The sequence below is a fragment of the Podarcis gaigeae genome (assembly GCF_964106915.1).
Source record: "Podarcis gaigeae genome assembly, chromosome: 6".
NCBI lineage: Eukaryota > Metazoa > Chordata > Lepidosauria > Squamata > Lacertidae > Podarcis > Podarcis gaigeae.
Window position 1 is genome coordinate 66,104,354 of NC_139682.1, and position 25,691 is coordinate 66,130,044.

Genomic DNA, 25,691 nt, shown 5'->3' on the forward strand with positions numbered 1-25,691 from the left:
GTTGCTATGGTGAATAATATTTAATATTCTGCTAACATCCTTCAACTGTTGCCTTGGTGTAAAACTTACTTGATCCTTCAAGATGGTAGCTGGAGATCAATTTTGTCAGTTCACTAGGATTACAGCTTGGATCTTCTCATCTTGAGTGGTTGATGCTCTAGGTCTATGATGAACCCGATGAGACCAGATACTTCTGCAGCCTAAGATAGACAGGTCTGTGGAATTTGCTCCCATGAAAGGTGATGATAGCCATCAACTTGGATGGCTTTGAAAGAGGAATAGGCAGATTTGTGGAGGATAAAATGCTGAAAATGATGTTTACATGTGGCAATCCCTGTTGAGAAAGTTATACATGATGATCTTCAATTAATGACAACTTTAAGCACAGAGTTACACTTGCAAAACCCATTAACTTCAATAGGACTTGAGGGTGAACAGCTCTCATTGGACTCATTGAAAATGGAAGGAATAAAACTATCTATCTATTATTAAAATTTGTATACCGTCCTATACCCCTGTCCTATAAAAAAACAAACTAGATAATAAAAACAATAACAACCCAATAACTCTCCCTCCCCAACATATTTTTAAAGGGCATCGGCTTTATTCTTGTCTTGATATCTTGTTTTGTTTTCCCCTCCTGTTGGATATATGATTAGATAGACACACAGAGACAGACTTTTTCTCAATGGAATTTTGTCAGCGTTTTGCCTCCCAGTACCGAACTAGCATTGCATTCCATTCAAATTCTGTTATGCCCTATGGGAGACAAAAGTTTTTGCCATCTGTATATTGTATTATTCCAATCCTTATTAGGACAAAACTGCTTAGCTGTGTCAAAAACTATTTGAAGTATTTTTTTTTCCTTAAGTGAGTGTGTTGGGGGTTTTTTAACAGTGTAGTCAAAACAAAAGTATGTGGTTTGTTCTTTGTTTTTATGGTCACAAATACTTCTGGCTTTAAAACATCTTTTGGCATTTAAATACGCTGGGGATTTTGGCTTGCATTTAAGCTCTAATAGTATTAAAATATGAAAAGCAGAAAGGATTTATTTACAGCCATATAACATGATACAAAAGCTATAGATTTCAGAAGGCACTGGCGAAAAGGTCGCTTTGCCAAGTTGGCAAGAAGAACTGTTACATAGCTGGGTGCTGCTATTGGAGCAGTTAAAACTGACTAAAAGTATGCACATTTCTGAGTTTAGCAGACCAAGAAGAAAAGCCTTATTAGAAAACTTATGTGCAAAATAGTAAGTAATCTAATTTTAAGAGAACAAAGTTCATAAGCTGAAAGAGAGAGAGAGAGATTGATTTGGTCTAGTGCTTTATAAAGCGCCGAAGTATTGCTTCTTTTTTAGTATACTGAAACATTCTATGGAGTTTGGAAACTAGCATAAGAACAGTTGTACTGTGTCAACTGAGCTGCCCTTTGAACCCAGCTTCCTGCCTTTTACAAGTTGCCAGATCAAGATGCTGCAGAAACTATAGTACAGCTCTCTTTGCTGAGAGACAATTTAGCAGAAGTCATACACAGACACATACACATGAAAATATAGCCATATTCATTCACTGCTATGGTTGGAGAAAAGAAATATGGCGTAATGATAATGTCCTAATTTCATTTGGATTTCTCCTGATCCTACTGATTTCACTTGACTGTCCAACAGAATAGCACCCTGATCCAGAAGCTTCCTGTGTCTCGAAGCTGTTTTGCATGCACCAAGAATATGTCCAACTTTTAGCTTTTCAAGCAAAGTCATATTAACAATTATGTGAGGAGGTGCAGCCCACACTTGTCCCATGTCTCTGCTAAGGTTCCCACTTTCCTTTTTTGGTGTGTATAGTTGCTTTTTTATTGCGTGTGAAATCGTGCACCTCATTAAAAAGGCACAATTCTTTCTGTGATTGACATGGACATATGTCTTTTACTTTCTCTTTTCCCCTTGGTTGTGGTCCTACCTTTCCTTAATTATCACACTTTCCCCTGCTAATAATAATGCAGGTGCACCATTGACCTCTTTTCACCTATAGACCAGCCTAATTTATTTTAACGTAAGTGAAGCCTGTCAACTTGACAATCAACAACCCAATAGTAATTTAAAAACCTTAAACTTAAAATAATACAACTTCAAAATTAGGAAAATTACCAGCTGGTTTTATGTAATGGATATTTCTAAATAGGTAAGTAAAGTAGGGTGGAATCGAACATTGAATGAATGTCAGCTTGCACAAAGGTCCTGCATCATCTTCTATTCCCCCTGTCCCATGGCAGTCCATGCACCCTAAGAATAGGTTCCAGAAGTTCCCTCAATCCCACCAGAGCAGATTCTGAGAGAGTGCAGGTGGGGAGGAGAGGAAAGTGAAGTCTCATTGTGCAAGAGGAAGTTTGCTCCGCTTGGGCACAGAGTGTTGGGTACAACCCTTACTTCTCTTCTTCTTCTTCTGACTTAGGCCGTGGCTTCAAGCTGCTGGTCAGTTCTAAAACAAAAAAAGCAACAAATGAAGGTAAGCAGGTTTTCCTTTTTTAAATACTTTTGTAGATATGGGTGGTATTCTTCTTTGGCGATCACTTGTAGCCAAGTAAGATTGTCTTCCATGAACACAGTATTAACAAAACAAAACAAAATTCCTTCCAGTAGCACCTTAAAGACCAACTAAGTTAGTTCTTGGTATGAGCTTTCGTGTGCATGCACACTTCTTCAGATACACACAAGTGTGCATGCACACGAAAGCTCATACCAAGAACTAACTTAGTTGGTCTTTAAGGTGCTACTGGAAGGAATTTTGTTTTGTTTTGACTATGGCAGACCAACACGGCTACCTATCTGTAACAGTATTAACAGTGACTGTGGAGGCCAGTTCTGGATCCACACATCCTTCCACAGTGGGGACATAGGTTTCTGGGTGGGAGTTGATCATGGTGAGGGTTTGCCAAGCATGCTTTCCTCTTAGCACGTTTCTCCCTTTCATCTTGAGTTTGAGTGTCTTCAAAGTCCATGACACCTTTGGTAAAGGCTGTTCTCCAATTGGAGCGCTCGCAGGCCAGGGTTTTCCAGTTGTCGGTGTTTATACTACATTTTTTTAGATTCACCTTGAGAGAGTCTTTAAACCTCTTTTGTTGACCACCAGCATTACGCTTTCCATTTTTAAGTTCGGAATAGAGTAGTTGCTTTGGAAGACGATAATCAGGCATCCGAACAGGTTTTACTTTTTAAAATACCTTTGTAGGTATGGGTATCTAAATTATGGCATGTAATGCTGTGCTATAAAGTTTTGCAAGGCCACTTGCTAAACCAGCATAGTTATAAATTTCTATACCCTCGTTTGCAAGTAACATATATAATTGGGTAAATTATTAGGAATATGAAGAGAGAAGTGGGAATCATATGCGAGGGCCAGCTTTTATTCAGCGAAGCAAAATTGGGGTGCCATGGCAATAGGACAGTGGTTGAGATACAGCTACTATGGGCATGACCCAGCCCTCCCAGGAGACAAATTTATGATTCCACTAGTTAAATGTTACATCCAGTGAAGTCTGAGGGGATCTTTTAGAAGTAGCCACCTCATATTTATCGACACTGTAAAATCTGCAAGATAAGAATTGAGAACGGCAGAGGGCCTTGGTGGGTGCAGTGGTGCCCATAGGTGCCATACTGGGGGCTCCAGAAATAGGAGGATGTTTGCCATTTTGACATCTAATGGTGAATATCCAATTAAATATAACTTTAATTCCCTATTAACCAGTAAAAGAACAACTATTCACTCTTCCCCCCAAAATTGTAATGCATAAAAATGACAGTGGATCACATGGTTATGGATTGTCCATGTTAAGGTAGTTGGAGAAGGTCCAATGTTCTGTTATGTCCAGAAGTTTATGTATAATGTGGCAAGGGTGCCTAGATATTTGGAATATTTGTACACCTATGAAGAAATCAAAAGTGAAAGCTGGTATGACTTTAGTTCACAATGTAAATTGGTTTATTTAGAAACTTATTAAAAAATAGTGTGGACAAGCAGTGAGTTGGGGGGGGGGGCCTGTGGTTCCTCCAGATTTCATTGGATTCCCAACTGCTAGCCAGGGATGGTTGGGAGTTATAGTTCCAGCAATGCGGAAGCAGGAAGTGATTTACCTTCTCTGCTCTGATTACATCTCCAGGTTCCTGATGGCTTCTTTGCACACTTCTATGCTATTTGTGAACACATCAGCCCTGTTCTGGCATGGGGCTTCCTTGGCCCCAGGAATTCCCTGTATGAATTATGCAACTTCTTCAAGGTATGCTTCTTCATTACACCAGGAGAGCTCGTTGCCACTAATTTGATACTATTACTGATTCTTTAAAAAAAAAAAAACCATTCAAAATGAGAAAGAAATACTTCTGTAAGAAATCTCGGAGCCTGGCAATGATCACAAATAAGTAAATTTGCTTTGTGTTTGTTTTTACCAGGACCAGGTTCTCTATTTCCTGAAAGACATTTTTGACTTTGAAAAGGTGCGGTACTCCACTATAGATAACCTAGCGGAAGACCTTATGCTGTTGCTGATTCGACACACCGATCTTCTCTTGGCTAACCTCGGAGCCGACTCCCTAAGGCATTCCAGTGGCCTTGTTAGTGGATGCGGGGACACGGCAGCCAGTGGCATTTTGGAAGCTAAAGCACAATAGGTTTCTCCTTTTCGTTCTTAATGTGAGCACAATTTTTTGCCGTTTTCTCCCTCAAGGAAAGCTGCCATCGCTTCGGCTTTGGTTTCTTTTTCCTCTTTTTAGCAAGTACCTGAAATCTACAATGTTGTTAAGTATGGACTCAGGGAAGTTAAAAAATATATGGAAAGAATTGCTTGTGGAAAAAAGATACTGCATATGTTTGGAGCAGGTAGCTTAACCGTCACTGGATTTATATGTAATATATCCCAACATATATATATTTTTGAAAACGGCGAAGTGAAATGTATTTGTGGAAATACTGTGAATTTCCTCTGATATTGTTTGTGAGTGAAAGTGATGCAAAGAAACGTGGTATATAGTATACAAGTTTGTCTCGAAGGTTTGCACTGTTGGAATTACCCAGTACAAAGTCTCAAAAGCTCTACCTGACCCTGGCCACACACTTGCCAAGTTATACATTTACTGTTATTCTTACTTAAATGAAGTGCAATATAATGACACTTAGAGTGACAAATGATTTAACTTTGCCTTGAAAATGTATTTTGTGTGTATAAGCTATAGCTCATTATGTAGCGAAATAAATCGGTGCATTCAGCCTTTGGGCAGCAATGCCGTTCTATAAGCTTTTTTTTTTAAACAAAAATAATAATAGAGTACAAAGCTCATATTTTTATGTAAATTACCCTTCACTGATATTTTACATTGGAAATCACAGTCTAGGGAGGCCTTAAACAATGCTCTTAAATAAGTTAATAATTGGTTGAATCCCCTCGCACCTTTAGAGAGCTTTTAAAACTTTTTACTAATTGTGAATAAGCTAGTATCTTGTCTTGTTTGAATGTATCATTTAAAGTATATTTTTGAGGGAGGGGGAATGTTATGTCAAAAACAATAATCATGCAACAGACTTAAATACATGTTCCTTTTGTCATTTTAAATTTTGTCTTCGTCTCTTTTGAAAATTCTGGGGTTCAATTTACGAAATGACTCTTAGAAAAAGTAAAACTTCACATCTAAGCTTGCATAATACAACCATAAAATGGGATATCAGAATAAAATGATACTACAGTAAAATATTGTGAAGGCCTGGGCATACGAAAGGATTCCACCTGCTTCTGGAAAGAGAAGGAAGATTGCACCAGATGAAGCTTTTGCAGGGGCGGGGTGTGGATTTTAAACACAGCAGAGAAGGTTCTTGGTTATCATCGCTGCACCTCACAGGGTGGCAGAACCTGGAGCAGGACCTTTGATGGTGGTCTTAATCCTACTTCGCTTGCAGGAAAAGGTAATCTGGCCCTAAACTGTTTGGGGCTTTCTAGGTCAAAACCAGCACTTTCTTCAGAAATGGACCGGAAGCCAATTTAACTCTTTCAAAGAGCTATTGAGCTTTCATTCCAAGCAGCCAGTCCCCTTACATAACTCTGCTGCACTATTTGCATTAACTGTACATCCAGCAGTCTTCAAAAGCTATCATCCCACAGTAACCTAAACTGATACAGTGGTACCTCGGTTTACGAACTTCATCTGTTCCGGAAGTCTGTTCTTGAAACGGTTCTTAAACCGAAGCACGCTTTCCCTAATGAGGCCTCCTGCCTCTGGTGCCCTTCCACCATTCGGATTCCGTTCTTAGACCGAGGTAAAGTTCTCAAACTGGAACACTATTTCCGGTTTTGCGGAGTTTGTAAACCAAATCGTTCTTAAACCAGACTGTTCTTAAACCGAGGTACCACTGTATAACTGTGATCAGGCTGTAGAGATATAATAGCACCTCCTACCAAACCGTGGGCATGTTCAAAAACAGGTTGAATACCAGTCCCACCAGCCCACAGTACTTCTGGATTCAGTTTTAGATACTGTGATCATAGTATGCCTATGTCCAGAGAACTACACTATTTGTTCAACTTGAAAGTCTGCATACTATTTGTGACATTTTGGACTCGCCTAATAAAACGTATTGCCCTAACGCGGATTTTGGGATTTTGCTTTTTGTGTTGCTTTTTGTTTTGTGTATCTGGGCTGAATCCAAGGTGCTGGTCTTGCCCTGAAACACCTACAGTTTAGGGGACTTCTCTACAAATCTCCTTGGTTACAAAGATATCTGGGTAAAATCCTGCTCTAGCTGACTTGCTTGTACTTGTGGCTGACATTCACTAGAGTTGGTATTGCCAACATGGCTTCCATGGGTGCACATGTTCCTGGTGTCTGCAGGGTCCCTTCTTCAGATGAAATAAAGACTTTAAAGTAGCATTGTGTTATAGCAAATAGGTTGGGGGGTGTCCATGTTTGTGTGTGTACGCTGCCCATGTCAATTTCTCCAGTTTGAAAATGTGCCCCGGGCCCAAAAACATTATACTAGAAATAGAACTTTTTGGTCATAGGATGGTCTCTCTGAGGTCTGCATGTTCAGCTTCTGGAAGCCAGCCAAAGCCATTTTCTTTCACTGAGGCTTTGGGAAATAATTTATCTATTACTTCTTTTACCCCAATCCATTCTTCCCTCTATGCCATATAAAAATCACAAATAGCTTCATGTTTCCTTTTTATTTTAATTTGGATTTTTTAAAAATTATTGTACACTACGTCATGGGCCCCTTTGGGGAAAATGTAGGGCTGGTATTATACGGTATTGAAATTCCACTTTTTCTCTATTCAGGCTGCCTGAATAATCAATTTCTTGTTCAGTCAAGGAGGAAACCTAGAGGATTTGTAGTCACTGTTCTGAAATAAGAGTTGTGACAGACTTTCTGCATCAACATTCTTATGTTTAGGTTGATTCCAGTTACAAGCTGGTTAACTTGCAGTGTGCATGTATGCAACATGGCATGGTCATCTGTATTCATCTTAATAAATGGCTCGGATGTATCATGGAAGTTGAGGCCGATAGTGACAGTCAGGGGGCGAGGAAGTCAACATGCTACAAAATTAGCTGGCAGCTGTTTCTCTGAACTGCCTAGTTCATGCTGCTACTAATATGTGGGGAACTATATCTGCATACAGCAAGGGAGAAACAAGACCTTTTTTCAATCCAGGGGCCATGTTTCGTCATGGGGACTTTGCTGGGGGCTGCCTACCAGTAGTGATTGTGGCAAAACAGCATCTGTGGAGCAATGGTTGTGATCCTTGCCTTTGTACAGCAGGCTACATTCAAGCTATGCTTAATTCATGTGTGTGTGTTTACACAGGTACATCTCCATCCAAGCAAGTAAATGTGATGTAATTGCCTCCCCCACCCCTTACAGGGGCACAATTCCAGCCAGGCAAAAGTATACATGGGGACGGGGATGGAACCAGAGTCAGCAAGGGGAGCAGCATGGCCTGGATATGAACTGCATGTGTGGACTCAAGGAGGGTTGCATTTGGCCTCCAGGCTGAGCTTCCCCACCCCCCAGCACACATGAATCAAATAAGTTTATCCATCTCCCTGTCCAATGTTTCATGAGTCAGCACGGGAAAGTGCACCAAAGCCGGTATGATGAGCCGACAGCAGTAGGCAACACATAGGTGAACACTGGAAGTTGCCTTATACAGTATTGAGTCAGACCACTGGTTCATCTAGCTCAGTCTTGCTTCCACTGAATGGCAGACGCTGTCCAAGGTTTCAGCCAAAGAGTTGCTCTCAGCCCTACCTGAGATGCTGTCTCAGCCCTACCTTGACACTCTTACCACTGAGCTACTTCCTTCTCTACAGCCGCACCCTCATTCCATTCACACAAACTGGCGCTGCAGAATGCTATCTGTGACTGACAACAGCTATAAGGTGGGGGTCTGAAGCCAGCGAACAGAGGTAATGATGGGAGAAAGCAAGTATAGTAAGCCTGCAGCTTATGCACATATAACTTGTGTGCATTCAGCCTTACAAGCTTGGCAAAAAAAAAAAAAAAAGGATTAAAAACAGTAAAAGGGGTGTGGTGGGTGTCTAGGGGAAAAAAAGGCTTTGGCAATCCCACCCACCACTGAACCCAATGTGTTTTGGCTATACGCAATTTTGGCTTCAGGCGCAATCCCCAGAATGTAACTCCCCTTGTTAAGTTGCAGGGTTACTGTAGTCTAAACAAAAGATAAGGAGGGAGGAAGGGAGGGACAAGGGAAAGCAGGAGAAAGCAATGGACCAAGGAGAAAATAGAACTCGTGGAAGTTGAGGTCGATGGTGAGGAAGATGGGTCAAAGTCAGCAGGAAAGGGAAGTGGAGGTTGTTAATTTCAACTATAGCACATTTATGGCACTGCTGCTGTTCAGTCAGCATCTCTCAGCTGGGAATTGGTTAGAAGTGTGGAATATGCAGTGGAATCAGGGTTAAATGCCACAATCAGTAATGCAGCAGACAGAAGGTTCCTCCTTCTCTTTTCACACAGATAAAGAAGCAAGAGTCTTGGATGTGCCCCACTACAGTTTAGTAGTTTTCACTGCAGCCTGGAGTTATGTGCTTTTAACTTTGTGTTTAGCCCTGTCCACATAGTAACTGGAATAATATTGACTATTTTTTGTCCACCTTGCTGAACAAATAAGTAAAGAAAATTCCTCTTTATTTCTATAGAATAAGATATTCATAGCTGCCCCCAGTGTATTGTCTTGTGTGAGAAAAACAGAATGGAAAGGAGGGGAAAGAATAGCAGAGTCCCATTATGTGTCCAGAAAAAAAAGCAATCAAATCTCTCTGCTGCCATGTACTCTGCAAAGTAATTCAGGAACAGAAGTAAGTGGTTCTGGATGTTCAAGCATTAATTTTAACAATTGCATCTTTGCAAGTGTGAAAGGATTTAAAATGTGCCTGTGGGAGGAGGGGTTTATTGGTTTGTTTTGCTTTTGTTTTATTACAGATTTTGTCTTTGCATTTTGAATTTTTATGCCGTGAACCACTCTGTGATCTTCAGATGAAGAGTGACATTCAAATTTAACCACAAAATAAATAAATGCTGATGTGGGCTGATCCTATATTCTGAACACTAGCAAAATATTCAGAACACACAAATACTTTAGTCATAAAGACCCATTGAAAAGAAACCCACATTTATTTCAGTGGGTCTACTCTGAGTATGAGTAATGCTGGCTATCACCCATATAGATAGGGTACTGAGTGGACTTCAGGCTGCTACAATTATCTGGTAAGTTACTATTATTAGTTACTTGCTCTCAGTCAGTTTAGAGCTATAAAAAAGCCACCAGGATCTCAGAGTCAGAACAGTTTTTCTTCTAATATACAAAAGTGAAGCTTGTCAGGAGTTGATCCACTGCCCTAAAGTACTGCCATCAACTGGACCAGAAATACGGTACTTGTGTGCGTGAAGGGAGAAGGGGGAAAATACATTTTCAAGTCTTGATAGTAAGTATTTTTCTAACTGCTAAGTAATGACTGCATGAATGCCTTTTAGATCTAACTGATCTGTTTGAATGACACACTGATTCTTTTTTGGGGGGTGGCTGTTTACGTGGACATCTTTGTTGAAGGATGGTGGTGACCCTACGGAGTCTAGTATATAGGGCATGGTGGAAGCTGAGAGTTAATTGAGTCTGTGTTTTTGGAGAATAAACGAGTTTTCCATGTTGGACCTCAGCAGAGGAACTCCGCCCCCCCCCCCAAATAGATGGGCATTGCCTTTCAAATAGTGTGTGTGGTGTCGTGGTCATGTGATCGATTGTGCGGGTTGGGACATACCTGCCCCCTCCCAATATTTTATTCCGGAGCAACCAGCCCTTGGAGGAAATGCACTCTGCACCTGCTCAGGGACACTTTTGCAGCGCAGAATGAGCGCCGGCAGGGATGCCGGCTCAGAATGATATAGCCTGGCCTCTTCCCCTCATCTCTATTACCCCCGCTTTTCATTTTGCCAGAGCCCCCCACCCCTCCAGGACGGCCGGGGAATTATCCAGTTTCCCCGAGTCCCTGGGTGTATTTATAGCTTGACGGCGCTTCCAGCCTAAAATAACCCGGCTGGGCCAGAGAGAGGGGCCCAGGCGGCGCGGCCAGGGCGCTGAGAAAGGAGGAGGAGGGGGCGGCCAGGGCGCGCGTGTGCTGCGTCGGGACAGCTGCAGCCGGGCCGGGGCTCGCTTGGAATGCGGGAGCGGGCTGCGCACCGGGACTTTTATGGAAACTTGCAGAGCCCGGCGCTGCTGAAGCCGCAGCCAAGGGGCGCACGGCGGCGGCGGCGGCGGCAACAGCAGCAGCAGCAGCAGCAGCACCACCAGCAGACGGTAGCAGCAGCAGCAGCAGCAGAAGCAGAGCAGCTTCCCAGCTTCCCTCCCGCCCACCCAGCCGCTGGGATTATCTGGAGACGCAGAGCGAAGCGCGCAGGGGGCTCTCAGGTACGGGAAGCTGCCTTCGGGGGCACGAGAGAGTGTTGGGTTTTGTTTTGGCGCGAAGGTCGGCCTGAGAGGCGGGCGTTTTGGCGCGCAATGAGGCGAGGGAGCCCCAGGGGGGACGGTCGCGAGGGAGAGCTCTCTCCCTCTACAAACAAGAGGTTCCCTTTGGCTTGACCTTGTCCAACTTGACTTGTATTTTGTCCTTAATTCGGTCTATCTGTGACAGCAGAGAGGGAGGGCTAGCAACCCCTCTCCGTCCCCCATGGATTTAAAAAAAAAATATTTTTTTGACACAGTGAAAATTCCTTTTTCTACCCCCCTCTTCTCTCCACCAGTCAGCGCGATCTGTTTCATGTCTCCTCAGACGGTCGAATTTCTCTGTCGTTCTTCTCTCGCTCCCCCCACACCCACCCGTCGCAGGGCTTTAGTTTCCCTTGACGTCCGAAGAGCAACAGTTGGCGCACATTCTTGTCTAGACTAGAAACGGGTTTTATTTGGAAGAACATTCTGGGGGCTTCGCTGTGGGTCCCTTTGCAGCTTCTGAGTTGGTCGGGCTTGTTGTGCATTTACAGCCCTGAAGAAGCAGGCTGTTGCTTGTGTGGCACCACTGGAACAGCCTAATAAATCCATTTCCAACCAGGGCCCTCTTCTATTCTGAAACAAAACTCCCTTGGACATATCGCAACGCTCAAAATCCAGAGCCAGCAGCTCTCTCTCTCACACACACATATATATATTTAATGGAATGGCAATTGAATGCAACTTTCCCAGGGCGAGGGGTGGGTTGTGGAAGGGAGTTGAACTAAGTCCTGGAGAGAACATCTTGGATTAATGCAGGTGCCTTTTCTGCTTTCCCGAGGTCAGAAACCTTTTGCTGAAAGGTGTGGAACTGATCAGTGGCTAAGGAGATGACAACTAGGAATAAGGTGCTGAGCTAATATTAGAGCAAGGGGGTGGCGGCAGCAGCAGCAGTAGCGATAGTGTCGCCAGATAAGTGGGTGGGTGATCTCTAAACCCGGCTCAGCAAACCTTTCTTGCTCTTGTCGTTTGTTCGTCTTGTAGTAGTGATTTTGCCTTGCTTTGTGCTAATGAGATGTGAGAAAGCTGGTCTGGGTGACACTGATAATCTCCATAATTCATTAAAAGTTGCTCCTCAAAGTTTCAAGTGTTTTAGCTGCTTGTATCCATGGCATAGCCTTATTCCATGCTGAAATATACAGAGATATAATCATAAATGGAGAGGCAAAAGGTTAATTGGTCAGTGGAACCAAAGAAAACCAAAACTAGAAAGCCCAAAACTTCTTGTTTAGGAGATATATCTTTTACAAGTGAATCAGGGGTGTATGGTTTGTGCATAAAATATCAGCTGATTTTAGGTAGAATATTTTGAATTTAAGACTTTTTGAATAAGAGGGCTGTGCTACGAGTGTATGCACCTTTATGAATGCTTAACAGACTGCTTTCAGAAATATTTTTTCTAGTTGCATTAAAAAATATACTAGATTTGGTGCTAAACAGAAATATTCATTTTGTTTTGTGTGCCGAGATATCTTCAACCATACGTTCTATTAAACGAGGTGGGGGAGCAAGCGTGGTTGCCTTTTATTTTATATCATCATGTAGCTGATCTATTTTACTAAATGAAACCTATTTTTCACTGTGACACTTCTCAAAGCTCTGGTGGTATTTTATCGCAAGGAGGTCTGTGTGAATGCCAGCCCAACTGGAGCAGTTTCTCTGTAAAACCCTAAATGTATATATATGCAAGTAATGGTCAGTATTATTATGTGAATGGCAAAGTGCACAATCAGATCTGACCTCTGCAATGAACCTACTAAAGCAGCCTTTTCCAACCAGCTGCCCTCTAGATGTTTTGGACTACAATTCCCATCATCTAGGGTTCACCTGAGGCATTTTTACATCAGAGGTGAATCACAAATTGGCATGAGAAGGAGTGAGTTGAAATCTACGTCAAGAACAAGGAAGGAATAAAGATCTACATCAGGATCTGATGCCCATGTGGATCCTGCCACCTGAGGCAGTTGCCTCATCTTGCCTCTTGGGTGGGATGGCCTTGCCACCATTGGCTGTTCTGTCTGGGACTGGTGGAAACTGTGGTCTAAAACATCTGCACTGTATTTCAGTACTGTCCATGCTGACTAGAGATGGCTTTCCAGGGTTTCAGACAGGGTTTTCTCCCAGCTCTACCTAGAGACCCTGAGGATTGAATTTGAGATCTTTTGCACATAAATAACATGTTCTGCCACTGAGCTATGACTCTCCCTCTTGTAGCCTGCCTGATATCTGGTTTCTGTGCAGGCCCAACTGTCATCGACATCTTATACACTTACAGGTTCCTGATAGACAGTTTTGGGATTTAAAGGAAAATGCCATTTTATTTTAATTAGTGTGTATTTATGTGTACCTAGAATATCTTCCAGGGGACGCAGGTGGCGCTGTGGGTTAAAGCCTCAGCGCCTAGGACTTGCCGATTGAAAGGTCGGCAGTTCGAATCCCTGCGGCGGGGTGCGCTCCCGCTGCTCGGTCCCAGCGCCTGCCAACCTAGCAGTTCGAAAGCACCTCCGGGTGCAAGTAGATAAATAGGGACCGCTTACCAGCGGGAAGGTAAACGGCGTTTCCGTGTGCGGCTCTGGCTCGCCAGAGCAGCGATGTCACGCTGGCCACGTGACCCGGAAGTGTCTCCGGACAGCGCTGGCCCCTGGCCTCTTGAGTGAGATGGGCGCACAACCCCAGAGTCTGTCAAGACTGGCCCGTACGGGCAGGGGTACCTTTACCTTTACCTTTAGAATATCTTCCAAGTATGCAGAAGCCATTACCTTATTTTTGGCTTCCCCATTTCACTTCCACACTGATAAGTGCTCAACCACATAAGGGAACCTGCAACAAAATGTTTGTGTACAGTGGTACCTCGGATTAAGTACTTAATTCATTCCGGAGGTCCGTACTTAACCTGAAACTGTTCTTAACCTGAAGCACTACCTTAGCTAATGGGGCCTCCTGCTTTTGCCGCGCCACCAGAGCACAATTTCTATTCTCATCCTGAAGCAAAGTTCTTAACCTGAAGCACTATTTATGGGTTAGCGGAGTCTGTAACCTGAAGCGTATGTAACCTGAAGTGTATGTAACCCGAGGTACCACAGTATCTTCACCTCCATGTCACCAAGGTTAGCTGGCCCTCAAGTGACAGTGCTGGATCCAGGACTCCCCAAAGACCTCATCCACAACAGACTGCATACTCACTTCCTGAACATGGGAACCACCTACCTGCAGTACATCTGTCTTGTCAGGATCCAGCCTTGGTTTATTGGCCCCCATTGAGCCCATTACCAAACCCAGGCACCAGTCCAGCACCTACGTAGCCTCACATGACTCAGATGACAAACAGACCTGTGTTTCAATGATACACTGATGACAGCTCACTCCAAATCTTCTGATGACCTTACTTAGCAGTTTCATCTACATGTTGAAGAGCATGGGAGTCACGATGAATAATACATTGCAGGACTTCACAGCACAGCTGTTGGGGCTCAAGCAGAAGTCCCCCAATGTTACTTTCTAAAAATGACTCAGGAAGTAGGAATTATGTTATCATATCAGCATGCCTGCAACTCCCATTACACAGAATTGATCCAGCAAGATACCATGACTGATAGCATCAAAAACCTTGGAGAGATCCAGGACAATCAGCAGGTTTTGTTCTCCCTATCTCTCTCCATACACCATCAGAGGACCAAGGGTTGTTTCAGTTCCAGCCAGCCCTGAACATGGATGAAACAGGCCACCATCTTCTCAGGCACCTTGTCCCTAAAAGAGGATATCAGTGACTAGGTGATAGTTGTTAGTTTCATGAATCCAAATAGGGCTTCTTAAGGAACAGCTATGATACAGCTCCCAGCACCTTCACACAAAGAAGAATCCATGACCACATGAACCCACCCAGTCAATCCCCTCCAGATAGTTCCGATCAAGAGCAATCCTGTTTTGAACTAGGTAAAATAGTTTATTATAACAGTTTATTTGCAGTTGTTATGTGAATATTTAAACTGAATGTATTCTGGTTTAACTGCAATAAGGCACCAGAACTAGGGTGGTAATCTGAAATCCAAGTTTGGAGGAGGGACTGAAAAGGAAATCAACAATAGTAGTTGCATTCCAAGAATAAGGGGCAACAAGGAAAAAATGGCTAGCATAATTTAAGGGAACTGGAGACCTTTGGACAGCTGCTGGTGGGTATAAATGTATAGGACTGCTTGTACTACTTATTTTATTTTATAGAAAGCAGTGCCCCCATGCCATATGGCATATTGCTTTTGAAACTGAAGGGAATGATAACAACCAGCTTTTTTATTATGATGCAGAGTTCAAAGGCAAAAAGGAGAGAGTAGAACATTATTCTGACTGCCGAAACTTTCTTGTATGACCCAAGCAGCTCTTTGAATCCTGGCCTAAGATTTATTTTTTTTAATAGGACTATTCAAAGCAGATACGAAGTGGTGTTTCTAAAAATGTTATAAAGTGACCCAGAAATTTGGGGTGGGGGTGCCGAGGAAGTTAATACTGTTCTTCAGTACCTTGGAGCACGTTGTTTCCGACGCCTGTTCCAAATTGTTGGTATCCTGGGAATCTTCCTTTGATCCCAATGGTGGCAGCTATTGGTTAACTTGACATCTGCAAATCACTACTGGAATGATAACTGCTAGGCTTTGCACATTCAGATTTCATTCATATGCTAGGCAATGAAGCTGGTTTCATTATTTTCTGTGTTTGCGGTTTTACTGGTAGCAGTGGATAAGCATTTTTGTCCTTTGTGCAGCCTCCTCTTCTTGAAATCATAAAATAATGCAACATCACTGTTTGTAGATTCTGATGAGAAAATAAAAAGGGGTAAGATGGTGTGGTGATGTGTGATGACTTCCACATATGGATGTGGAAAAAGTAATTCAGTTAACAAGATCAAGGAAGATGTTTTGGAACAATGTGCTCCTTTTTCTAATTTATGTGCTGCAAGTTTGCAGTGAAATGGAAACTGGCAGCTATTGTCCGGGACATGCTGTTAAGGACTTTTTTCTTTCTTTTTTAAAAGTAGACATATGTATAATGACTGGACAACTACCACAACCTAAACCCTGAAATAAAGTAAAACTCAATGAGAAATGTAATGTTGAATATAAAATTCAGCTCTGTGAAGCCTTTGAAAAGTTCAAGAGATCACATGGAAATTGTACAAAGCAGCCAGCAAGCTTAAAAAAAAAAGTGACCAGACTGGTGGAGTTATGGGGAATTAATGATTTTGAGGCAACTCTGTCCACTTGCTGACATAAGCTCTATTTCTACAGCCTTGCATGGTATAATGCAAGGATCAGGTACATGCAGTCCTCCAGATGTTGCTGGATTAAATCTTCCAGCATCCTTGATCATTAGCAACGCTGGCTGGGGACTGGATTCCAACAGGTTCCCCATCAACAAAATGTCAGTCATACTCAGTAACTCCCTAGTCTACCCTGCCTGGTGCTTTTCTTCTTAGATGTATCTTTGAGTGTTTTGTCTAAAATGCCATTTTGTCATTGGCTCATATGGATCTGCCCTGTTTATGGCTTGAAGATAATACCTGGTGTCCAAGGTCTTTGTTCTAGAGCAGGCATGTTCAACACGTATATTGTGATCTACTGTTAGATTGCGGGTTGTTCCTGGTAGATCCTGGTAGATCTTTGGCCCCTCAGTGATCTCCTCCTCCCCCCAAGAAGGAGAAAAACAACAACTGTAGTTCCTAAAAAGCTCAAGAACTTTGGCTTCCTAAAGAAAGCTCAGCAACTTTGGTCCATTCAACGACAATGGGTAGATCACTGCCAGTTTTTTTATACTGTAAGTAGATTGCAGCCTATTGGGAGTTGGACGTCCCTGCTCTAGAGAGTATCCCCCCCATATATTTTGATCCCATCCCTATTCCCACATAAGATCAACAACATTCTGTAGCTTGACTGTGGATTAGACATGAGCTACTCCTGAATTGTGTAGGATTACAACTTTTTACTCTGGTCAACAGAGTGTGGTTTGCCTGAATATTTTTTTATATTTCAATGTGCTTTAAGAATAAAGTGATTTTGAAAAGTGAAAGAAAGAAATGAGGAAATGGGGGGTAGGGTTCCTAATTAAGTAACTATCCTTACCTATTTTTTTACAAACTTGTAATTCAGGTCTTGTTATATCTGCACACGTTGCCAGGTGTTCAGGCAGTGTTATTTGCCAGAAGTGCTTGTTCTCACTTGTGTTGAAACAAGAATACTGGTACGTTTTGTTTCACATGTCGATCCTTTCTGTGAAGATCTATTTCTGTTATTGGTGTGCTATTGAACTGTTGCAATAGGCTTTACTTCCTACAGGATGACCATTTGACTGCATCTTGATGTTATTATGTATAGCTGACATGTCCTCTTCCCCCTGAAGTACTATGCAAGCTATAGCTTGAGGAACAACCCACAAGAAGGGTTAAAATGGTAAATCAAGAGAAGGAGAGCACCCAAGGCATGCATTTGCAGATGTCAGAGCAGCTAGTCTCTTACTTTTTAAAGACTGTGCAGAAAAATAGCTTATGATTATTTAAGTTTATGATTTAAAAAAATATATATTTGGTTATATCCTCCATGTGCACACATGCAGAATGTTATGTTTTTATTTTCCTTTTTTTAAATTGTTTTTGACTGTCAATATATACAAGAAGTATATATCCCTGATTATCATTTTTTACTATCAACTGCATTACCACAATGATGTGTTTATGTGCATGCGAACACATCCATGCAAGGGCACCCAACTAGCACCCAACAGCAGCAATTGTATCAGTGTTGCCTCTGTCCCTCTACTTGTACATGCAGGCATTACATCAGCACACCTGTTCTGTAAGAGGAAGTTTTGCCTGCTGTACTCTCATCACTTAGAACTTTTTCAGCCCAGGGCCGGTCCACTGTCCCTCAGACCTTGTGGGTGGGTCCGGACTATATTTTGAAGGGGGAAAAAATGAATGAATTCCTATGCCCCACAAATAATCCACCCCACACCACAAATGCATTTTAAATAAAAGGGCACATTCTACTCATGTAAAAACACGCTGATTCCCGGACTGTCCGTGAGCCAGATTTAGAAGGTGATTCGGCTGGATCCGGTTCCTGGGCCTTAGTTTGCCTACCCATGACTTAGAATCTCTAAGTATTAACCTTCCTGAGTCTGGCAGAGGGGCCAAAAGCAGCCTCAGCTGCTGAGAGACCTTCTGCTATTCTAGAGCAGCTAGCAGGAAGAAAGTAAATGATAGCTCCATTAGCTTATTGAGCTGCCATAAGTCTTTTTAGCAGCCAGAAGATCCTACATCTATTTGTCACCTATGTAACACATACATGACAAATATGAAATGTTGGATCAAATAATAGACTTCATAAATCAGATTATTAATGTCTAGTGAATCTACCATCTGCTATACTGAAGAGGTTATCAATATTGTCAAATTGCCCCTGCCTTTTCAGGCATGTACTGTTTGGACACGCCTTCACAATATGAATTTATCTTTTTAGCCAACAAGTATCTATACATTTCCCCCACATTTTAAATTATTTGATACATAATTATGGGCTGATTTTATCATATCAGTTGTAAGTTGTCTTGATGTACTTCATGTGGACTATAAATTCCTGTATGTAATTATGCATGTGGGTACATGAATGCATACAAAGAGTTTTGCGAATAGAGCTTTTTTCCAGCTATTATTAAAAGCAAAGTTGCTATCATAGAAATGGCTGTCAGCACCTTACATGCATAGCCTGCTCATGTATCCACATTCAGAAGCATGTTGAATAGTTGAGCTGCATGGCCAGAAAATGGTGAAGAGGTTATTCCAGCAAATAATATAAAATTCAAATACTCCCCTCCTTTTTTGGAAAAAAAAGAAGTATGTGCTATAGAATTTTCAGAAAAGAGATATATGTTCAAAATGTTTCTATTGTATAGAAAACATATATTTGGAGACAGAACCAATGATAACTTTGAATAGTAAAACAATGCAACAGCTCGCATGTGGCACTTCTTAAACTCTGACTCCTCGCTACTTATCTGTTTAAGAGTGGCACTCATCATGTGCCCCTTTTCCAATGGGTAATGATGTTAACAAAATAATAGTGCTTAAATGCCATAAACATTGCTTCTTGACTTTTTATGGTTGTCATGACAGTGCAATTGGAATGCTAGTCCTTACCCCCAATTTTCTTCCAAAATGGGTTTTGATGGAGTATACTCTCCATAGTACTCTGGCTGCAGCCCATATAAAGCTGTTTCTCTATATTGCTGGCATAAAACTGTGGTCACTTATCTTGGCCTAGGAAGCAAGACAGGGTTGGAAAAACTTGTTTTCTACATAGTGTTGGATTAAGGGAGTGCCTGCCTGCATACCTGCCTTCAAACTTCTGTCCCTTTAAGAGAAGCAAACTGCATATGTATAAATATGCATTATTTAAAATCCAATGGATAGTTTCCTAATGGATAAACAACTTGGGGGTGGCAGCAGTGGAGTGGGGGAAAGATGAAGGGAGTTTAACTCCTTCTATCCCTATCCACTATTATCTTCCCAAGCAGCTTGTATCTCACATTGCCACCTGCATTTTGGACCAGCTGCATTTTCTGGATGGTCTTCAATAGCAGCCACATGTAGGCTACACCATAGCAGCCTAATCTGGAGCATGAAATGTTGGTCTGGTTTCTCCTCCCATGTGTGCAGCTAGTGTATAAGGCAAAACTGGTAAAAAGTGTTCTTTGGCAACTGTTGCAATCTAGCCATTTAGAAATTGGGCTAGATCCAGATTGGAAACAGGCTGTTGCAGGAAGCCCAGCCCTGCCCAGAACAGGCTGTACACCTTATTTCTGTCCAAAAGTGTCTCTCTCTTGTATGGATTTAGCTTCTTAGTAAGTGAAATGATAAATACATACAAGCCACCATGTGCTAACACTCCACATCTGCTAGCAAGTGACTCTCCCAAGGCAAAATTACTTCATCCAAGCCAGGGAAGTAATTTCAACTACAAGAATGTGGGAATCAGAGGCCATTAGCTTGGTCCCTTGTAGCAGATATTAGGCTTCTTTGAAGCTTTTGCAGACGGCCAATCTCTTCTCATTTTCCCTCTTAACAATTTATGTGAAGGCTTAATCAGGACGCAGGTTTTACTGTGGTGATATAACGGGCTAGAAGAAGGAATGGGGGAAATATTAGAAGAATCTGAGATGGAGCTCATCTGCATATGTGTGGTTCGTTCCAGAGCTAATGTGGTTTAGTGGTTAGAGGGTTTGAACAGGATTGAACAGGCCAAGACACTTCCTATCTCTCAGCCTAACTTACATAGCAGGTTTGTTGTTAGGATAAAATAGGGAAATGTACCGTGCACGATACCTTGTTTTCCTTGGAGGAAAGCTGTGATATAAACAGAATAACACTTCTATGTGGATATGAGGCCTTAATGTTTTATAAGACATGTTTACAGGCTTCCAATCTCACTGGAAATGTAAATGCACAGTTTGAATTTACTGGGAGGCAGAGGACTCAAGGACCCTACTTTATTCTCTACTGGGATAGAAACTGCAGGGACCTAGTACTTGAGTACTTGGAGAGGGAAAGAGAGAGAACCACCACCACCCTCCTTTTTATACATATCAACCAAATGAGGTCATATCTCTTTTTTTCCTTACAAAGGTTAAGCCTGGACACATCCATTTTTGCACACTGCTGCTGCTAGATCACAGAAAGTAGCCATGAATGACGTTGCACAGAAGACAGAGGTATGTATGGTGGTATGAAGGGGGAAGTACAAACAACAAACTCTGGCTTTATTATAGTAGCCTAAATTAAATAATATAATATAACCAAGAGTCTTAGATCCTTGATTCTCAGCATGTGAAGTGGGCACCTGTAGAGTGATGGGATGGTTGTCAGGGAATGCACACATCTTAGGGCTCTGCATATTTTCACTCTGTCCAGAAAACTGTGTGAGTTCACATGCACAAGGGGAAAAAGCATGCACAGATCATCATCTACTGTTACTGAATGAATGGGGAAGCCACATTTGATAGGATTTCCATTTGTTGCACAAACTGTTCCTAAGATGTACATCTGACTTCTAGCTCAAGAATCGCGCGTGCATGTGTGTGTCTAATCCTAGAGCAACAATTGTAGAGTATTTCAGTTTAAAACAGTACAATTGTCAAACTGTGAAGTTGTTCTGTGGCATTAAAATAAATGGAAAAGTAAAGAGAGGAAAAATCTACACTATCCAGGCAAAAGTCTGGTTCAATTAGCAATTGTGTTGTTTTTTTAATAACAATTTTTTCTAGACATGACTGTGATCCATCTGTTATTGGAAGCTTTAGGTTTAGGTTTAATACAAAAGCAACTTCATGAGAGCTTCCTATACCTGTGCAAAAGAAAGAGTTTGTTTTTCTCTTTAAAAGCAAACATTGTAAATGCAGCTCAGGTTCCAATTTATTTCCTGTCTCTTCAAAAGTCTCACATTCTGTCTAATATTCCATGCAATTTCTCTTCATCTGCTTCTACCATCTTTCTCTTGTCTTTGCCTTCTCCCTGTCTTCACGAAGATTCTGCTTTCTTCGTCTAAACCTGTCCCAAAGTCCTATGTGCCCAAACTTCGAAAGGGTGATGTAAAGGATAAATTCGAAGCCATGCAGAAAGCAAGGGAAGAAAGAAATCAAAGGCGATCTAGAGATGAGAAGCAAAGAAGAAAAGAACAGTATGTTAGAGAAAGAGAATGGAACAGGCGGAAGCAGGAGGTCAATTCCTTTGCAAAAATTCATTTCTGTTACTTTTATTTCCTTTCAAGCTTTTAAAAATAACTTGCCAACTTCTGCACTGCAGTACAAATAAATATACTTTGATCCAGCTATATAAACTATTTTATAACCTTGCATAAACTCTCTAGATTTATTTACGTTTTAAATCCTTAAAAAAAAAACGAGTGAAAATTTATGTTTCTCATTCATTATTTCAGATGATAGAACTACTTGCTTCTGATGATGAGGAAGAAAAGTCTAAAGTTGAGAAAGCTTATGTTCCAAAACTAACAGGTAAGAATTAAGAGTTAAAGTCTATTTTGCAAGAGATTGGACCTCCGTCACCTATCCTTTGGTAACAGCTCATGTTGATTACTGCAACACTCTGTGGGGCTGCCAACTTTTAAGAAGTTCTGCAGCTGTGGGTAGTACAGAATGCTGTGGCTTGCCTCCTGACAGGGATAGGAGGGCACAAAGAATGTATCTGACCAACTGCATTGGCTGTCTTCATGCTTCCTTCCAGGACCAATAAAAAATGCTGGCGATCATCTCTAAAGCTTTCTATGGTCTACAGCCTTGAGGAACTCCATCAACACATTCCTGCCTCCTTCCTTAGGAGGTGTGTCGCTCTGCATTCTATCTCTTAGATAAATCTACAAAAGCAAGGCGCACTGTGGTGCTGCCTATGCTCTAGAGCAGCGATGGGTTAACCTTTTTCCTCCCCCCCCCACGATAATATTTATTAAGTTTCCAACAAATACAACACATACTGTAAAACCAATAAAACAAAAATAGAGAAAAAGGAAAGAAAAAAGGCATAAAACAAATAACCAAAAATATAACCACAAACAAAAAATAAAAATTAATTAGTTAACTAAGTTTCCAACTTCATGAACATATTACTTGACTTCCTCTAATCTCTTCCATCTGAATTTCCTTGTAACTGAATGTAGCAGTTTTCCAATATCATTATTGAAAAAACAATATTCCGATTATTATCAAATTTTTAAACTTTCCTTAACATTCTAGATTTCATTTATTTAATTTATCCTCATTTAATCCTAGGCCTGTTTAGTACTCTCAAGTAACTACTAATCTTTAATATTACAATATTTATTCAAATAATCTTTAAATTTCTTCCAGTCTTCTTGATAATCCTCTTCTTTCTGGTCGCGGATTCTCCCAGTGAGATAAGCCAGCTCCATAAAGTCCATCATCTTCATCTGCCTGGATTAACCTTTTTCCTATGAAGGGCAATTGACCCATGGTGAAAGACATTCAGGAGCCATACAGCACCACATGGCTGTATAATACGCTTTCTGTGTGCCTTCCCATCTCTCGACCACATGAAAATTACGCCAAGGACAGTAGCATGTCCCCCACAAGCTGCAAGTTCCCTATCCAAGCTCTAAACTATGCTTCTGTTCAACTTGCTACCTCCTTCACATTTCTAAACAAATATATTTATGCTAATGAAAACTAGTGTTTTACGAATGATGGATAGTCAGGTGATAAACTGAGCTGTTTGTTTTTCCCTTTTGTTTTTCATAGGGACTGTCAAAGGGAAGTTTGCAGAAATGGAAAAGCAGAGGCAGGAGGAAGAAAGGAAAAGAATGGAAGAGGAGAGGAAGCGGAGGATTGAACAAGACATGATAGAGAAAAGGAAAATTCAGAGAGAACTAGCAAAGAAAGCACAAGAGGTAGGCTTATAGTAATTTACAATATCCCATTCAAATGTTAAAATAAAAAACCCTAGCCATTTAAATTATAAACAGTAGTCTTCCACTTCTTACTTCCAAGACAAACAGTTAATTTGAAGCATCAGGTGGTATATGGAGCTTTTCCTACCACATCAGTATTTTATTTACTATAACTATGTATTCTTCCATTCAGTTACGTTGGGCGTTTGAAACATTTTGTTTGTTTGCCTACATAGTCACAGAGTGTCATATTCAGGAGATACAATGTTCTGATGTTTTAAATTGCTGAAAATACAATTTGACCGCAGCAGCAAATTGTTTATTTGCAAAATGGACGAGTTGCATTTGAATGTTAAGAGACTAACTGAACCTGGCTTGACTGTACTTGGTCCTCTCTGCAGAAAATGGGTAAAACCAGGGCAAGTTAAAAAGTCTCTTACCTACCGTACTGACACTGAATATCAATTCTGTAGCCATTTGTGAATGCAACATAGCCACATTCTTCCTTGGGGAGTGTCATATTGGGTGTGTTGCCTGCATTCTTGGCATTCAGTATTAAAACGCCATTTTCTTTATGAGAATTGGGTGCTAGGATCAGGTGTCTCATGCTTTAATTTCCAAATGTGTGTGTATATGTATGAATGACTGGTTGCTATCAATAGAAAAATGTCCTGTGCTGTGCCGGTACAACCACATTAATCAAGTCAATTTGCCAGTAATGCTCATATACCTCTCAGGCTTATAAGATGCAACATGTCGCAAGATGTTGAAATATATGTTTTCTGATATTTTAACAATGAGAGAAATAGAGAAAAGGTTGTGTAAGGCAGTTTTTTACTGGTTTGAATAAGCTAAGAAATAAAATGCTCTTCTATTTGCATACAGAGGGAGAACAGGTGAATTGCACTCGGAGTTTCTGTAAAGGATCTGTATGACTTATTAAAGTGTTTTTGTATTTTGAAATTGATAATCGGTCAATTCAATTTCTGAGGCTGGTATTTTGTATGAAGAATGATTTGCTTGTTTCATGGGATGAAATGTACAGAAGCAATTAAGATGCTTGTGATCTAACACTAATTTTGGGACACGGCTGTTGTCCAGATCTTGTACTACAAGCCATTGCTCACAACTAGAAAGTAAATACCATTAGAAGTTCCAGTGCTCCTTTACGGCATTGAGGGAGATTGGGGATTTTTTGCTACATGAGCCCAAATAGCTGCTTGGGTTAACTTGTCTCCTGTGCTACTGAAAGCTTCTTGCAAACAGGATAATTTGTGCAGCCATGCTTTCTTTGAAGCATTCCTTTCCAGCTTAACTCCTAAGAGCTGCTTTAAACATTATGGTCAGAAGCCACCAGAAATCCCATGCAGTGTTCCCTGCTGATTGCATGCTTCACCTTTATACTTCTGTGGAGCTGGCAGTTCCAGAAGTACAGATACTACAAAAGACAGGAGAAGCAAGATGTTAGCTTTACATGCTGCAAAGCCATAGCTGCAGTGGGTTGGCTAGCCAGGCTTTTTGCCCCGGGTGAAGCCTCCATTGGGGTGCCATTGAGGTTACCTGCCTGTGTGTGCATGGAAATGCACACGAGGAGAGCCAAACTGGGTCTTTGACCCAAGTAAAATAAAGCCTACTTTCGCCCCTGCATGCTGTGTGTTGTGTTGAATGTTGACACAGGCTTTTGGGTGACCTCCACACAGACACTGTAGCTTTTAAATTTACCCATAACTTTTGATCACCGGAAAGGTGCCCTTTTAGAGTTCTTTCTCTTGTTTTACAATGCAACAAACATTCATTGTTGCTGTCGACAGTAACTAAGCCACCCTCAGCCTGCCAGAAATTCCGGTATTCTCAGTATCATAATAAAAGGTGAAGCATGAGTAATAAAGGTCTAACTGAACAGTTAGCCTTACGGACTGTGGCAATAGTAGTTGCCAAATATTTAATTGAAGCAGAGAATGCCTGTGTAGTGTGGGAACTAATATGTAAAGGATGGTTTTACACATTAGATATTCACACTAGATGTTATAGGCACCTTTAAGTAACAATGTACTCCACACCCTATCAAATGAATACAGTGTGTGAAATTCAGAAAAGCTACCGTGCGCTGCTCTGGTTTTGCCAGAAGCGGCTTAGTCATGCTGGCCACATGACCCAGAAAAACTGTCTGCAGACAAACGTCGGCTCCCTCGG

At 41.4% G+C, this 25,691-nt stretch overlaps 3 protein-coding genes across 22 annotated transcripts in view; 2 read left to right on the forward strand and 1 right to left on the reverse strand.

Annotated features, from left to right (window-relative positions):
• Positions 1-6,629, forward strand: part of MIGA1 (mitoguardin 1) — a 36,329-nt gene extending 29,700 nt beyond the window's left edge. For 4 of the 6 annotated variants that reach the window (XM_083743079.1, XM_083743082.1, XM_083743081.1 and 1 more), the window contains 3 exons: positions 2,454-2,507; positions 4,159-4,275; positions 4,448-6,629. In XM_083743079.1, coding sequence (XP_083599205.1) covers positions 2,454-2,507; positions 4,159-4,275; positions 4,448-4,666 — 390 coding nt within the window. In that variant the 3' untranslated portion in view covers positions 4,667-6,629. The remainder of the gene's footprint in view (positions 1-2,453; positions 2,508-4,158; positions 4,276-4,447) is intronic. The other 2 variants (XR_014565331.1, XR_014565332.1) reach the window with 2 other exon arrangements.
• The window catches only part of USP33 (ubiquitin specific peptidase 33), a 156,118-nt gene that overhangs the window by 62,745 nt on the left and 67,682 nt on the right, over positions 1-25,691 (reverse strand). The gene's annotated exons all lie outside the window — the stretch shown is intronic.
• The window catches only part of NEXN (nexilin F-actin binding protein), a 28,315-nt gene continuing 12,391 nt past the window's right edge, over positions 9,768-25,691 (forward strand). For 3 of the 15 annotated variants that reach the window (XM_083743054.1, XM_083743048.1, XM_083743045.1), the window contains exons 1-4: positions 10,607-10,965; positions 20,708-20,793; positions 22,017-22,092; positions 23,350-23,498. In XM_083743054.1, the coding sequence (XP_083599180.1) occupies positions 20,767-20,793; positions 22,017-22,092; positions 23,350-23,498 (252 nt within the window). In that variant the 5' untranslated portion in view covers positions 10,607-10,965; positions 20,708-20,766. Of the gene's footprint in view, positions 9,986-10,606; positions 10,966-11,014; positions 11,800-20,707; positions 20,794-21,606; positions 21,799-22,016; positions 22,093-23,349; positions 23,499-25,691 lie in introns of those variants that run through there. The other 12 variants (XM_083743049.1, XM_083743044.1, XR_014565324.1 and 9 more) reach the window with 10 other exon arrangements.